We start from the raw sequence: 17,935 nt of genomic DNA on the forward strand, positions 1-17,935 counted from the left end.
CCTGTCCACATACTGTGCACATGACGTGTGCCAAGAGAAGTGACAAAAACATCAGAAAGAAGCTGCTCGACCTACGCAGCCTTACCTGCTCTCATAAGCAGCCAGGATCTGAAGGTACACCTGCAGAAAAAGAGCACTGGACTTGACAGACTAGTGATAATGTGTCTAATTGCTTTTATCGTGCTGTTGATAAAACATCTTGGCTGCATGTCTCAGTAAAGACATCAGTATAACAGGACTCCAGAGTTTGCTGCGCTCCACCTGACCACGCTGAGTTCATTTTCCATATTTATGACCAAGGAGGATTTCTGGATTAGATGCTGTCACCTGAATCAACATTATCACAGCAACCTCAGAATGCCATGTGCTCCTAGTTTTCATCATCTCTGCCCCTCTACAATCAGAATGTATATGAATAACTACAAAAGAGGATTTCCTACCCTTCCCTGTGTGAGTGTGATGCCGTTTACCAACAAACAGTTAGATCCTGGGATTAAATGCAGATGTAAGAGAATAGAAATAATTGCTGTAACATGCCACCAGGAAACAAAACTGATTAACAGTTTTTACAATCCTAGGCAGGTAATGCATACAAGCATAGGGAGAGAGAGGAAAGCACAAGGCAAGGAAGGGTTCCTGGTAATCCTAAAGTCAAATAGAAAAGGTGAACTAGCGTGGTAATGGAAGGGCCAATGCAGAGGTCATTGCTCCTCTCACACAACAGCAAACAGGGAGGGAAGAAACGTCACCACAGCCAGGTGAAAGATGCAGCATCAGGGGTTCATTTGCTATAGAAGCAAGTTTCAGCTTCTCTACATTTTGCAGACCTACCCTCCCTGAATCCCTCAGTGTCTGCTTTTAATAATTTTTTTGCACAACACTAACACTTACAGACCCTTTTGCCTTTCCAGTTGCTCATATTCTTTCTCTGAATGCAAGTATTCGGGAAGCAACCACTCAAACCAGTCTACCCATAGCTTGAAATTATCAATTATCCTGATGGAATCAAATTACACAGGACTGGTTTTACACCATGATACCCAAACAGATCTTCTACGTCTCTCATAGGCAGCAAACTCTTGTAAAGGGGGGCAGAATGATAACGTAACAACTACTGAAGTGTTCACAGAGTGCCTAGCTCAGTGGGACCAAGCTCCTGAATATTCATTGCAGTAGTACAGCATAGACACACACTCAAAACCAGTACTTTATAAGCAAAGCTAATCTAAAATTTGCCAACCACTCAGTGAGAGGATAACAACTGGAAAGCAGCAACACTGAGAAGCACAGTAGGGAGCAGCAATATAAATACAAAGCTGCAGTATGTCAGGACAGCGAGATCATCCAGCTAGACTGGGGGCTGCTTACAGAGTAATACCACAACACCTGCATGCTAAGCAGCAGCCACAGTACATTTGGGTACCGAATGAAATTAGCTTCACACATTAACTGCTATATAGGATAGAAACTTCTAGATGAATCCATATTAAAGGATAGAGAAAAACACCACGGGGAAAAAGAAAAAAAAATAAAAAAACACTAACGGAAATATTTTTTCATTTCAGTGCTTCTTGACCCCTAAGCCCTGGGGCCTCCAGCAGCATCTGCTAATTATGAGAATTATCATGTGTCGTTGCCATCCATCCCCCTCCCCCCCCTCCCCGAAATACCATTGGGACACAACAACAAAGAGCTTGCAAGAGAAACAGAGCAACAGAGCAAAGAGGATACTGCTACTTTCCTCTAGACAGGAAAATCTTTGTCCCTGGAAATGGGGACCATTATGAAAGAGGCAAAACAGGTACAGCTAATACTACCTCAATGTCCACGTTATGTCAACATTCTTCCCAAATATAAATGAAATAGCAGAGCAGACTTTTGCCTTCCGGACCATTGTTTTGAGATACAATAATACTGTGGAAAATCTGCCAGAGTACTCTTCTGGACAAACTCTGGCCCTGACCATTTAGGACTCCCTGTGCCCAGTGGCCAAGCACTAGAGCACTGTGGAAAATTGTTCCTTGTAACAATAAAGCCAGGGCCACAGTAGTGCACATCTCCATCTGCACCACTACTGCATGAAAGACAAAGCAGCAAGGATTTCACTGGAACTCTTACACAATGCCAGTTTGATTCATCTCTCCAGTGCTTCTTGAGTGGGGTGTCACCATCTTGCCATCCCACTGAATCACAATATTATTTTTTTTATTTCCTCCTCCTACTTTGAGCTCTATTTCTCAGCAGAAAAATCAAATCCTGAAATCATTCCCTTTAGGCCTCCAGATTTCTCCCCCTAAGATGCTGGCAGAGTTACCATAGACTGAAACTACTGCCTTTAAGTACCACAGCAGCAGATCACCTGAGAAAATTTCCTGGCGCTTACCTCGCATGGGAGATTTCATGGCAGCCTCGACCATGCCAACCAGAAGCTGAAGACTCTTGGGATCCTGAGCCAGACCCGATGCAAATGCTGCCAGTGCATCTGCATGACGTCCGAGATACTGAAGGGCTACGCCCTGTCGGAAGTATGCCTGAAAAAACAAAAGGAAGAAATGTCAATTACTAAATTGGTAGAAGTCACAAATACTGAGTCTGCCAGTCACCTCACACTGGTGGACACTACATGATCACATTCAGGATTCTTTGGTCATGCTACATATAATTGGAAAAATCCAGCATTACAGCTTGGTTTGTGACTGTCCAGCCAGTCACTTATCCCCACTGTGTGATGACTTCCTTGACCTTTGCAAGGCCTCTGAAGTGCTCTGGAGACCAGGGATGGTAATTACTATTCAGACACACAGCTTTCCCCTTGGATTCAGCAAATTACTTATTCTGACCTTCTTATAACCAAATGCTCATTCTCTTGAGACCTCCATTTCTACTCTCTTAGCTCACAGAACATAGAAAGAACACGCTTCCTTTCTCAAAATTTCTCACCAATGAGTCCAATATAAACACTGTATTAGCAGAGAACAAAATGTATTGAAAGCTCAAGTTGCAATGAAATACTGTACAAAACTCCAAATAGGATCAGAATCTCCCTTATCCACATGCATCTCTCAATGCAGATAGGGCCCAGCATTGTCGCACTTGCTGGGTGCAGCAAATGTCATCTATTGACTCATCAACCCATCTCACGCCTGTATCACCCCTGGAAAGTCAGGTCTCCAATTTACAGTACATGTGAACACCATTCTGTTCCAATTACAGAATCACTTTTGAACCAGGATGCCCAATTCAGAATTCTGAAGTTAGCTTTCCTAAGGGAAAGGGAGAATGTTCTGTGCACACAAAGCAAGTACCACACTTAGGATGGATTTTTTTGTTGGTTTTATCATGAATGAACTGACAGTTAAAGAAACATAGATACTGTATCAGCCAGAGAGCTAAGCAAACAAATACGCCATACTGTTGAATTGCAGTATGCTGCTGCATCAGGTTATTTACAAAGTGACCAGGATATCGCTAAGTGATACCGGAGTAGGCAGTTCAATAATCCCAGACTATGAGTCTTGAAGTGAGGCAGGAAGACCCTCCTCTTGCAAGAATATTTTGACGGAACTGAAGAAAGTGAGGAAGAGCACTGTGTTGAGATAAAGGCTGTGTACCAGGGAGTGAGAGCCAGAAGTGCACCAACAGTGCAGAAAACACAAGTCAGAACCATGAGCAGGGAGAAAATGAGATTGCACACAAAACAACAACAATGAAAAAGAACAAAATTATTTGAAAAAAAAAAAAAAGAAGGGCACAGGTGAGACATGCTAAATACAATGAGCTTGAAAGTACGGTGAGCAACTGCTCTTACTGCAACCATGTAAAAGAACTGAAATGCAATCAAAAGTGAGAATCAGACCACAGACTAACAAGTAGTGAAATTTGGAGTACCATGTTATATATGCACTTCTTAGACTGAGCCAAGACACTCATCATTTTGAACACATTTACAAGAACATTTTTCTTTGTTTATTCCTTTCAGTGGAAACCATTCATGGAACCATGCAATACCTTCAAGTTAACTTCAATCTCTTCTCACTACACATTTGCATTCTTATATCAACATCATCACTATGCATCTGAAAAGCATTCCCAAACAGAGCTTTTGCATTCCCCTCAGTTGTGATACCAAGAACCCCCACACAAAGCAAGAACTGCAGAAACGTGTCCTACTCACATAAAGCAATGGCAAAGCCTCTGCTCACAGGATATGCAGAGCTACCTTGAGACCTACAGCATCAGAGAGCACAGAAACCACAACCCAATATTTACTCCAAGTGCTGAGACATATTCGTAGCACATACCTCTGAACACTATATTATATATATATTAAAAAAAAGTGTTAAATATTTAAAAACATCTTTAATATCCATTATTCAAGTTTTATCTTCATGTCCAACTCATATCTTTATAACCCAAACTTTGCTGTACTCTTGGTTCACTGAAAACTACTTTGATAGCACCAGTAAAGATGCACAATAGAAAATAAAAACTTATACTGTATTAAAGAGTGCTTAAAGAACATAATACTGCTCCTTAAGATTGGCTCCCAGTATCGCATTCATGAGTAAGACATAATCACTGTTTGTACACATCTGCAACAGATACATTGTGCTCAAGATTATTTAAGAGTACATGTGTGAAGGTCTTTTTACTTGCATGGGATAAATCTACAACTGATATCCAAACTGGTATTTCAGCAGATGCTTTCAGAATCCAATCCATGGAGGCAGAGATTAAGGAAAATCAGAAATGACATGAGAAATTTAGAGACATGAATATTTAATTCCTTTTCCATTAGCAATCGTTGACTGTAGAGCTAGTTTTAATGAATTTGATGAAAGCAAAATTCTTTTCATTAACCTTTAGTATAAATGTGTTCTTATTGAACCAAACAAGCTACTGTACTGGAAACCCAATTCAATGTTAATTAGATTACTAGCATGATGCTTTAAATCGCTGAAAATATAAAGAACTAAGAGATGTGAAGCAGCCATAAAACATGAGTTCTCCAAGTAGCGAGTGTGCTGTCACCTAAATCATGATGTACACTTTTAAGTCCTTCCCCCCCCCCCCCCCCCGAATTATAATTTAATTACTTTCTTTACTGCTTCATGACAGAGGCAGTTTGATGCAGCATGTCTCTGATGGGGGCCTTTCAGGCCAAGGCTGGTTTCACAGACCCAGGACTAATGTGCCTGCCTAATCCAATTATCAAGGATGAGGGCACAAATACACAGCAGCCAGCAAGGGAACTCCACATTGTGCATATCTAACATCTCATGCTTTACAGAAAGGTAGAAGCCTGTCACCTCTTCTCTCACAATGCATACTACCTGTATTGAAGGCACATCAGAAGCACACTGCAGAATGTCAATTCAGCCCCCAAACCCAAAAAGCCGTATAAAGAGTTTTAATGAAAAGGCAGAAGGGTGATGGATGCTACAGACAATGCAGAGGATACTCTCATGGCCTACAGAAGCGAGGAATTACTATGGTTAGGATTTCCAGGGTTCAAAAGGGACCATGTAGTTAGCGCAATGCTCTCTACATCCCATCCTATACAAAGGCTGTAGCAGAAGAAGTAAGAAACTCAGCTTCAGGAACTCCTCAGCTACAGGTGCAGTAAAAAATAGCTTTCTTGTGTCCCATGAAGAAAAATGACCCCTGTGAGGAAAATGGGGAACAAGCATGCTAAACAAAACACACACGAAGCCTCTGCCCTACTACCAGTTCTTGTACAGAAATTCAGACAAACATCTCCTAGCGGGAAAACAAACAAACAAAAAACAAAAACCCACCACACGTGCAACTTGACAACAGAAAAAAAGCCTGGCCACAGGGTGTCAGAGCACTGTGCAGATTAGCAACATGCCTGCTGCACTGACCATTGCCTCCCCAAGAGCTTGCAGTGTGCATCCCACAGCACTGAGGAACAGAGCCCCCAGCCCCGAGTTCTGCTCTCGGGGAGACCACAGGCTCCAGGTGATAGAAAGAAACGAGGCAGGGAAGAGATTGGCAAACAGTATACGGTTCAGCAGCATGCACGCTCCATGTCCTTGCTGCAAAGAGTTCTTATTTCCTCCCCACATCTATTCCTGGAAACCACTTAATTTGAATACAAACCAGCATTCAGAGCCCAATAGAAAAATCAAACAAAACAAAACAAAACAAAACAAACAAACAAACAAAAAAACTATTAATCTTAACTGAAGGAAAATTTTGGTCAATTTCTCTCCCACAAAAATATTTTCTTCCTTTCTCCTCCATTTTCCATTTTATACAGGACCCTCTCCACATACTGTGCTCCCCAGAGTCCTTTAACAAAATAAATAAAAAGCATTCACATCATCTATTTCCTCTCCAAAAGAGGCATTCACAAGTTATTTTAGCATTGGAATGAAGACACCATATCGAGGGAAAAATCTGCAAAGAGGAAATGGAGAGAATCACTCCTTGGAAGAGGAAAGGAAAAGGAAAGGCAGGGAGCCAGCAGCTGCAGCTGAAGAAAGGAGACAAAGAGCATCTTTCCAACACTGATGAAGACAGAATCTTCCCACGCTTCAGTAAACTTTACATTTCTGATCTTCACATAGCGCGACTGAAAGAGCGCTCAAAGAATCACAGAATGGTTGAAGTTGGAAAGGACCTCTGGAGATCCTCTAGTCAAACCCTCCTGCCAAGCAGGGTCACCTAGAGCACGTTGCTCCTCCTAAAATGAAAAGCATATTTATTTACCAGTGATCCCAGGTAAGAAAAGCCCATTGATTCCTTTAAAGGAGATTAAAGCAGCAAGAAGATGATGCTTTGCTAAAGACAGGACAAAAGAACAGTAGGTGTATTCTGACCAGTGGCTCTTTGCATCCTCAATGTAATATAGAAAGCCGGAATCTCTTGTATTTTTTCAGGCTCTGCATCACATTTTCGAGGAACACCAGAAATGCTGTATTAGATCAAACCTCACAAACCTATACTTTGGTTACTTATCTCGAAGGGAAGGTGGCACCAGAACTCTTCCTTCCCCCCCCAGCTGGAAGAAAACCTTTGGGCAGTCAGATAAGTGGTAACCAATGCAAGAAATATTTTCACCCATATATACCCTGAAATGGAAGGATTTAAATTCCTTCCAAAAAGATAACTTTGGTATTGAATCCCGGTGCTCAATTGTTTCTTGGATTATGCTCTGCTTCAGCTGCAGGTACCACTGACTAGTTGTACATAGTTTTATTTACTCTCTCTTACATTTCAACTACACTGACTAAGACCTTATTTCCACCTGAAATGTTGGCTTAAGTAAGTAAGAACAGGCCATCTGTTCTTTTTGCATAAATCTACCTTATTTCCTCTTATTTATATCTTCTCAAAGATAACTGCTTTTAAGCTTTTAATTCTTTGAACAGGTTTGGTGTCTTTTTTGCACTGATTAGTTTTACTTCTCATCTCATCAGCCTTACCCTTTTTTGGGCAGATTGTGCCTCACACCTATGCACAGAGCTCCGGAGGCATGGACCTGTGGTAACAGCAAGATATTCATCATTTTTTTGCATCACCTTGCAAAGGGCCTTCCCAATCCTTTGTTAACATACTAATGAATCAAGTTCCCCCTCTCTTTAAATCTCCTTGCAATGGTGCACCTGCAGTGTAGCACCAATAGATTAGAAGTCCACAGTATTCATTTGCATCTAGTAACGTATTTCAAGGAGAAAGAGCCAACTCAGGACAGATCACAGGCATACTTCAAGACATGCAGGCCCATACTCCCCCGAGTCCAGACTCCCTTTGGTTTCATCAGACCTTCCAACTGCCAACAAACTGGACCAATTGGGGCAGAAAAATGTTGCTCGTTTTCTCTGTGAAAGTTAAAAAACAAACAAAAATAACAACAAGAAAAGCAAAAAACAAGCAAACAAAAACCTGCAGATAACGGTGCCCTGGCGAGTGGGACACCAGACAATTCTCCCGTCCTCTCTTCATCAGGGAGCCAGCAGATGACTCTAGGAAGAGAGATACCTCCCCCTCCTGACAGCTTACCCCTGTTACTGCCCGTGTACCCCCTTACACTCAGTGATGTGAATGCTGGCTTCAAGCCTCCTGGTCAGTCAGTGCCTTCACTGGGGAGAGAGGAGCTTTCACTTGTCAGCATACAGGCACGGTGTCAGCAAATCCCTGTAGTTTCCTGACTGCAGCTCTCACAAAGAAAATGCCATAGCGGATGGTAAACAAACACTGCTTTATGAACAGGTTCATTGAGGTCAGCTGCTGATGCATAGCTGCAGAGCTCAGAAAAAAAATAAAAATAAAAAAAACAAACAGGAAATATACACAGAAGTCCTTTGTCTTTTCTGGCAAAGAACTGATTGCTCAGTACACTCCCCACTTCTAGCATTGTTTCGGGAAGCAGATCCTGATTCTCCTTTTAATATATGCCACATGGGTCCTAGCTTGGACCTGTGTTTTGGAAGGGTCAAGTATTGCAGCGCTGCAGCTGGCAATCAGTATTCTCTAAGTGATAGGTGGAACTCCACTCTCCAACAATTTACAATGCACTTAAATCTGAACAGAAGTTTATTTGCTAAAATGGAGACACTTTTAAGCTCTGACGCTTATACCCTACAAAATAACAAAGCCCTGCTTCAGTCAATAGAGGAGAAACTTTACTACATTAAAAAACAGCCAAACAAAGTTTCTATAAAATTACTTAAGAACAAGAAATAGCCAAATCACAAAACAAAACCTGAATCTGAAACATGCACCTTAGTTTTAAGAGAAGGAGCTGTAAAGCTGTATTTCCTATATCTCCTTATCTTGCTCACCATCGTTTCCTTGATCCCTCCCTACACCCCCCTACTGATTGCTATCTTCATAGCATCTCCTCGATAACATCCCTCATTTTCTGCTGAATTCTCCAGAACACCCTCAGCTGCTTCACCGTGTTTCCATTTCCCTCCCTTCCACCACACCCACGCTCCTATATCTTTTTTGATCTGCTCTCCTGACTTTTCTGGTGAACATGCAAGGATAATCTGAGAACGTCTACAATAATTCAAACACATGCAAAAAGAAAATCTTGCTCTTTGATGAAATTTGGCACTCGATGCATCACCCTCAATAGAAACTATTTTGTCTTGTCCTTTGTGTGAGCACAACTAAACTCGCTCAGCTGCTCCCACCTCCAGATTCACCTGCACGCCACGGGCTAACAGCATCTACTGCATAACCTCTAGCCAGAGCCAGCTCAAACTGCGTGATCCTTCTGCTGATGTCTTCACTGCCAACCCCTACAGCAAGCGCAGCGAGAGTGATTACACAGGGAAGAGGATTAAAAAGTAAGAGGCAGCTTTAGCAAAGAGCTGATCTGATTGTGTCACTGGTGCTAAGCAAGAAAGACTATTAGCATAAGAGAGAGTAAGTCCACACACCCATGGACCTTCTGTTCTGGGAAATCAGGCCATACTGCAGCCTCACACTTCTCAGTCAGCCAGGTAACTGCCATCACTTCAGACAAGCTACAGATTTCATATAGCCGAGTGGAGATGGTCTGGAAAAGAGGACGGGGATGGAATAATGAGTGCTTTATTGAAAGCACTGCTGATACTCTGGAAACAAAACCAAAAAAATCATTCTAATTAACCTGCAAAATATATTTGGCACTTGTGGTTTGAAGCCATACAAAAAACTGGCCCCATAACAGAGGCGGCTTATTCAGCAAACCCAAGCACGGAATGCCTACGCTCTGAAGCTGCAACACACCCAGCACAGGACCCACCCAAAGCGTAACAGTTCTTCCCTCCTCGTGGAGATTTTGCTCCCCTCACATTTTTTCAGGCTTGCCTTTTTGCCCTGTGCTTTTCAGGACATGTCATTATTTTCATGGCAAAAATATTTTTCAGTGCTTATCTCTACCCTTAGCTTTAGATAAAGTGTATAAACAAGAGGAGAACGTGAAAGAAGATGTTCCTAATCCAACACTCCTGTTTTCTGGAGGAGGCTGACGGCTGAGCCGGAGCAGCATTTAAATGTCTGCCTAACAGGCATTCTCTCTCTCTCTCTCTCTCTCTCTCTCCCCCTCTCCCTCTCCCTCCCTCTCTCTAGAATTCTAAACACAGATCCTATTTGTTCTGCACCATTTATTGACCAGTGTAGTTTCTATTCAGGCTAGTCTTTTTTTCATCTGTGTTTATCAAAGCCTATTTAATGCACAAGGAGAATTTCTGTCCTGTCCTTTGAGGAGCTGCCACTGAACTGGCTGCTGCAGCAGCACACAGATAATGCAAACGTAAAAACTCTTGCTAGAGTTCTGATCCTTGTCACCTGAGATCCCATCTACACAACCATCTAGAACCTGAATATTAGATCTTCAGGTGCAACACAAAACAGGATTAGAATGCAAATGAAATCACTGAAATGACTGATATTAACACTGGTTCTGATATTGTTATGAATTCTTCTAATATCAACATACACAAACTGTTTTAGGAAGAGCAATATTAACTGGCTTACAATTAATACAAAACAAGCAATAAAGATAAAAATACAGGACAAAGAAATTACATTTATGAATATGAATGGGACTTCTTGTCTTTCCTTTATATTTCCCAAGACCCTGCTAAATAAAAACAAGTCTGGTAAAGGAAGTCCTAGATAATTCAATGCTTTTCTTACCGGATAAGGATCAAAATGTACTATAATTTTTTTGGACCAGTGGTCTAGGCTTTCACAGCAAATATTCATACTGTACTGGCATCTGAAGCAGGGTCTGGTACAACTCTTCAGGCTCATACCACTTTTCCCTGCAGAATCCATGGCAATAAATCACTCGGATCCTCAGCGCATCTTGTACACAATGCTTGCAAGAGTTAGAGATAGGAAACAGCTGCAGGAGTTCAATCCTGTCTTACCATTGCCTCTTCTAAGAAAGTCTGATGCATGACCTCACATTTCTAGAATATGATTTAGTATCAGGGTACAAGCGTTTTCACACAGGTCCGTATTACATTCTTTACTTGGCAGGATGGTGTATTGTTTATAAATATTCTTAAATAGGTAGAACCAGGGCATCAATTAGCACATAGGAGCCCAGTGAGAGCATATTGTCACATGGCTTCCTTAAGTCACACTGAACTATACAGGTAGAAAACCAGAAAACGTAACTTTCTCTCTAAAGTAGGGCAATCCCTTCAAGAACGTGATGAGCGAAGGTCAACACACACAACAGATGATCCTCTCAGATCACGCCAGCAAGAAATCCTACTGAGAGCAAGCTGCCCACAAGGAGTGCAATGACAAAGACATTGTGGCCTTCTACCCGCCAAGGGTCAGGCATCCCTCCTTCCTGCCCACAGCCAGCTCACGTTGCTCATGGCAATTCCGGTTCAGCTGCTGCAGATCCACACAGGCTTTGAGCAGGAGACACGACACTCCTTTGGGGGGGCTGAGGGCTCCTGCACCTCTATCTGTTCATTCTCCCTTCTCTGCCCAACCCCTCGCCTTCTGTAGGTGATCCCTTTGCAAATCCTGTGGGTGGTAACGCTGCACTGCATATTCTTTGCCCAAGCTGCATTACTAGAATTCATCCAGTAATTTTGTCATCAAACTTCAGAGTCCCACTCACATCATGAACTGCCAGCCAACTTTTAACTTGGTAATAGAGACAGAAAGATGAAACTGGAATGACACCGATGAACCTGGACCAGAAAATAACTGTCAAACAAATATGGAAGACTTGGAAAAAAAAATCTGTCTTAAGACAAAGACCTTCATTGTACACAAGGGAGGAAATTCAAAACACCTTTATAGTCATGTCAGCTTCAGACTCTGGACAACCAATTATCCAGACAGAAAAGGCAAATGTATAGAAATACTTTTTCTACAATACTCCCTTAGTTTGCAAGATCAGCAGATGATGCCAAAAATAGCATGAATAATCTATGAAGCATTTAATCAGCCTGTCCTGAGTCTGCAGGATGCTTCTATGTTGGACACACCCATCGTCCTGCGTGGGGCTGTGCCGTACTTATTACCCAGCTCCCTCACGGCCTCGCACGCAAGCAAAGCCAACATCTGACGAATACAACACACATGAATACAGAATAGGAGGAAAATACGGGAACAGCCACTATGGCTTCTTGGGGCCAGGCACCAGGTTGAATCTTTCTTCTCTAATTGTAACTGCTTTACAGCCAAATTTTTGAGAGAAATACAGGACAAATCTCTGCTGTGGGATTTCAGGAATGTGGGGAGAGGGAAGAATGTGCTTTAATTCAGAACACATGCAAGCACATGCATAAATACTGCTTGCAGACCATATGCACTGAAATGCTGCTTTCACAGTTAAAACTGCACCCCAGATAACAATTTTCGTCCTGAATCCATATACTCAGCTGGCACCTGAAGCAGTATTATTAGCCTACCCTAAAGAACAAGCAGACATCTGACAGATGTACCATCTCTGCAGCATAGCTTCTTTGTATTTCAGCCCTGTTTCCAAGATGTCTCAACAAAAACTATGTCACCTGAAAGTTGAAATTTCCTCTAGGTCCCACTGACTCTCCATAGAAAAGCAGGAAGGGGTGTGTGTGTTTGTAAAATACTATGCCTTGTTTTATCCAAAGGGCCTCATTTTTCTTATGAATTGTGCTTCCACTATCACCAGTGGGAGACTGCACAAGTCATTTTCCCACTGGTATTAAATGTAATCATTAGTAACGGAGTCAAGTCTTTGCTTACTTAATTTAGCACAAAAATTAACTGCACAGCTTTTTATATAGCTTAATGTTGTTGCTCCATTCCTGCCTGCTCCAGGCTTGCTCTAGAAATACAAGCTTCAATTTAGACTCTCCTCTTCAGGGAGCATCTCTTACCTCTCACAGCAGTGCGTGGAAACAGAATCTTCCCACCTTTATCAGTGACAACTATTAAGCCTTATCTAATAGTAAGAACTAGCCTTGAGTGCAGTAAAGCACTCTAGACAAGCAGCAACCAGTCTGCTGGCGCCCAAATACAGCACAGGGAAAGAACAACCAAGTTGTCATTTAGGTTGACAGGCACAGAAGCAAGTATAGCGTCATCTAGAATTCCTCTGCAAGTTAGCAGAAATAAAGTTTTACTCAATTTCTGGCTAAACAAATTGCAGAAGAGTTGCAGAAGAAAGGGTAAGCCACCTTCCAGCAGTAACACCAATCCTAGTAAGATATTATTGAAGATTTAATAGACACAGAATTAACACAGAACTAAAAATAAATGGGTGACACCTGTAGGGTGTTTCTCAATAAAGTTTGGGACAGTGAAAGGACTGTTTCTAACATATAATTTGTCTAGTTTCAGGTCTGTACCATGATTTATGTTGTGTTAACATTTAATATTTATCTGCAAATGTACATCTGCACACAGTTCTTCCAGTTCTAGCAATATTTAACGTGTTGAGAATCTTTGCAGAATTCAAATATATACAAACATACACTACTATTTGTAATTGTACCCTTGAAAGAAAAATAAATGAAAAAAGCAGTACAAAGGGGAAATAGGGAATAATAAAAATCACGTCCTAAACTGGAAAACACCCATCACAATTACTCTTTTTGCTGCTCAGCCTTAATGTTCCACCTCAAACTTTTGTTGCCTCACTTCGAATTAGTCATCTGAGTAGCAGCTTAAATGACTGCCCCTCCTCTTCAGCATTTCTCCATGTTGCAGGCTGGCCATCTGTGCAAGTTTAGGTGGATCACAATGAAAACACACAATAAAATCTAGAAGTGAGACATTAAAGCATCTGGTCATCCCACAGTCACGAGGCTTGGCATTCACAGAAAATCCAGCAAGAGATATTTCAAAGATCTGTGTTAGATAATACAGCACTAATGGACTGGACAAAGTCCTGGTGATCTGGATTCACAGTTAAGACAATAGGTCTTTTCCTAGCTGCACAACTGCTGATTAAACTAATAATGTGCAATGATTTGTAAATAGTGTCTTACAGTAAAACTACAGAGGTTGACTAAAATCTTGAAACCTGGACTTAAGAATAAATAATGCTATTATTACTGTTGTCAGCATTCGTCTGTGTTTTCTAGGCCAGCAGCTCCAACAGATAGCATTAATGGCCCACCTTCATCCTCCAGCATCAGCACAGCACACAGCTACCAGCTGGCTCTACAGCCAAAGGGACATTTAGCTCCAGCAGCATGCAAACCATGGGACAACACTCTCAAGCAGCTCCCCTGTAGGAAAATACTGGCAAAGCCTCCCTTCAGTCCCACAGTACACAGAGGCCGGACATCCTGCAGATGAGTATGTTTCCTATGCGATAGGACCTAAATTACCAGAAGAAAGCTATTACCATCCCTGTCACCCCTGTGGCAGTGCTTAGGCTGCCAAAAAGGAAGCTGCTAACTGCCCAACAAGACAGCCAACCACTGTGCCATCGCCTTCCTTCTACATCCCTGCTCCCCAGCAGGATGCATCCTAGTAACCCTGCTCCAATTCTGCAGGGCAGGCGGGTCCTGGCAGTTTGGTCTCAGACCTCCCTCCACACTTTCAGTTTTCTCCTAATAAAGGCATTCACTCTCTGCCTGAAGGACTGGACCCTCACAGCTTCACTGTCCCTGCCCACAGCAGCAGGGTTGGAACCAGATGATGTTTAAGGTCCTTTCCAACCCAAGCCGTTCTATGATTCAGTAAACTGAGATGAAAAGGAATCAGCCAAAATCAAGACAGCTGGAAGACAGAGACAATAACTTGCACACTAGCACTTCAGAGCTAAAACGGGACATCTCCAATTTTGAGTCCAATAATCAATAAAACATTTGTTTTCTGTCAGCTTTCTGCTCTGTGATGTCAGCTTTAAACTCTGACACTCTGAATCTGCTCATTTCTTTAATAGCAATATTAACTTGCTATTCCAAAAAAGGATGGAAAACAGAGGTCTCCTCATGTAGAGATTTTGTCCATTTACAAAGGCACTTAAGCAAGATGTGTACTAAATCTTGCCATTTTTCATATGGCTAAAATATGGTAATTATGAAGGAAAAGTACTGAAGTCATTGAAAAGACTAGCTAGGCTGGCAAGATGCAGCTGTGAGAAAAAGACAAGTGACTTTGTTCTTAGTTATAAACGACATTTTAGGGAGAAAATTTCCAGTTAATCAGAGAGGAAAGTTACAGTTACAGTACACTTGCTTTCTATTTCATTTTCAGCATTGCAACAAGGGGTAACTAAAGTTCCTTCTAAAACCATAGCTCTATAGCTGCTTACCTGCCCTGGTTTTAGTAACAAATTTTTCTGATACTAAGAAAATGAAACACACATGCTTAATACAATCCCTTTGTAGAACTCTCACACTGGCCATAAGGCTATTGCTATGGAACGTTTCTCACTTCACATAATGGGTATTTCCAAGGCACGGGTAAGGAAGACAGTTGCCTTTTTTTTTTTTTTTTAATGTTTCTTTTAAAGAAACCGCCCCAAGGGGCGGACCCTTGGGTTTTCTTTGAATCTCAAACGTAGTATGAGGATTTTTATTTTTCTTGGTGAGAAAGACATAAGACATTTGAAGTGGGAATGAACAAGCACAACAGTTAATAGTGAATAGTGGTGGCAATTCCAAATGGCTAGCGCTAGCCAAGGCACACAAAGGTTCAGTCTCTCTAGCAGAGAGAGAGCGAGAGATAAAGTTTCTGCAGGAATTGCCCAGGAACTGCCAATTCTCAGTGCAGCGTGTTTTACTTTTATTTCAGTTACCATTAACAACAAGTTTAGGTAGAGGATAAGCACAATCTTAAGACAATGCACACTTGCCTCACCTCAGGAATTCTGATTCTGCTCCTGCTGTTGCAGTCAGATCTGATCATTTTTAGCAAGGAGAAACAAGCACTAGAAACAATCACATGACACAGCACAGACCTGGGAGTTCCCTGGGAATGTGCCTTTCAAAGGAAGATCAACCATGTGTCTCTTATCCTCTTCCTCACGTGCTCTACTATCTAGATTTACACCCAACCACAAAGTCATTTCATGCATTTTCATTTCCATTCTAAAACTGGGTAGGTAATTTTTGGCCTAGGCATGCAACACAACAAGACTGCACAAAGTAAACGAGTGGCAGTGCAGAAAGGATCCAGTAATCTACACTCGGCAATAGGCCTCTTAAAAGGCTCTGAAAAAAAAAAAAAGAAAAAAAAAAAAAGAAAAACACACACACACAAAAAAAAAACTTTGGCTCCAAAAATAGTTTTCATTTTATTGAGTTTAGCATTACAGAAAAAAAAAATAAATGAAGCATTACAGAAAAAACTAACAAACAAAAAACTTCTGAATGACAAGACTACTAGTGACTCAACTACCAATACTTGCTCAAGAATGCAACTAGTGCATGTGCATCTATCTGTGAAACAGTAATGATTTGTTTCTTAACTATCAGTGAAATTTACTGCTATCCACTGAACATGCACAAGGCCTGACAAGCCAAGCTGACAAGCACATTAAAATGGTACAGCTGGGTACTTTGGCCCATGCACCGCTGCAGCTCTGCCACTTCCTTCTGAATGCTCAGAAGGACTTTTTCTGACAGGCAATTTCTATACTGAACTTCCATCCCCAGTCACTTCTGGCAACTGTGTTGTTCATTATCACTGTAATTCTATGATACTTCAGTGGTTTTCAAACCATTCTATGACCACATGGTGTTGTGTTCCCCCTCCCACACACACAGGTCATGAAATCAGTATAGCTTTGTGGAAGTACTTTAGACTACAACAACTGACTTCTCACAGTACTAGAGCAAAACATACATGAAAACATCAGGCAGCAGGACAGACAACATGAAATAAATTTAAAATGTTTGTATGAGTTCGGTATGGTTATGCTGAAGTGTTACTAAACGTAAGACTGACTAGATTGCCATGGAAAAGTAGCAGTACAATCTCTACAGATCTTTAGTTCTGTATGTGGTAAAATGACGTGCCTCAAAACTCACTCAGAATACAAAACTATCTGGACAAACCAACAAAGCAGGAGCTCAGCCTTCCTTCTGTTTGAAACCTGAGTCTAGCCACATCATCTGACATACAATTAACTGTCAACCACCTTATAAACCTAACTCAAGACGTGTAAAAACTGGTTTCTTTGGAGCTGGCTAATAAGAAAATTAAGTTTACTAATTATACATGCTGCCACCAGCTTATGTTTTCAACTCCACAACTTTGTGCCTCACATGAATGCCGGGAAATCAAATGTCATCTTCCTGAAGCATCCTGTTTTGAAATTTAAATTGGATGTGAAGGAGAGGTGACAGCTTGGCATTTCTAAGATGTCCACATTCACTGACATCCCCAAAGCTTTTTATGCAGTCTCCTTCCCACCTCCTGCTAAGTTACAGCCTTTGAACAATCACTGCAGAAGCACATGGGGATTTTTGGGGTCATTGAGCTTCCTCCTCATTTTCACCTGGATGTATTTGTTTCAGGGTTGTTAAGAGAGAGGTGAATGGATATTAGGTGTAGCAGTCAACAGCAGAGTGAAAAAAATCTGACAGAAATCCTCTGAGATTTCATTAAAGCAGCACAGTTTTAAGTGTACATTTAAAAAAAAATGGGGGGAGGGGTATGCAGTGGCTAGAGAATCAGGTCTCTTCTCTTACCAATGTATTTTATTCAAATGGCTCAAAACCCCTGTAACTGCTGACAGATAAACTCTGATCAGCTTCAAATATAAGGAGTGCTTTAAATGTCAAAGAACTGAGGTATTGTAGTATTTTAAACAGACATTTTAGGATTTTAACACAGGCCACCTTCCCAACGTGCGAGACACATCCATCAAAACATCAGCTATGCATATGACAAGATGTTTACAGAGATGCAAGTGTGCTGGAACACACCTTGAGAGCATTCAGAAATACACTGTGCTTTGTAGTAAAGCCATTTTCCTAGCATATATCTCCACAGG

The 17,935-nt window shown here is 41.5% G+C and overlaps 1 protein-coding gene across 2 annotated transcripts in view; it reads right to left on the bottom strand.

Annotated features, from left to right (window-relative positions):
• The window catches only part of TTC28 (tetratricopeptide repeat domain 28), a gene marked incomplete at its 5' end in the record, with an annotated part of 153,820 nt that overhangs the window by 66,299 nt on the left and 69,586 nt on the right, over positions 1-17,935 (bottom strand). For both annotated transcript variants that reach the window (XR_014618912.1, XM_084297011.1), the window contains one exon: positions 2,384-2,531. Coding sequence is in view for 1 of the 2 variants with exons in the window: in XM_084297011.1 (XP_084153137.1) it covers positions 2,384-2,531 (148 nt within the window). The remainder of the gene's footprint in view (positions 1-2,383; positions 2,532-17,935) is intronic.

The sequence above is a fragment of the Netta rufina genome (assembly GCF_964035555.1).
Source record: "Netta rufina genome assembly, chromosome: 17".
Lineage (NCBI taxonomy): Eukaryota > Metazoa > Chordata > Aves > Anseriformes > Anatidae > Netta > Netta rufina.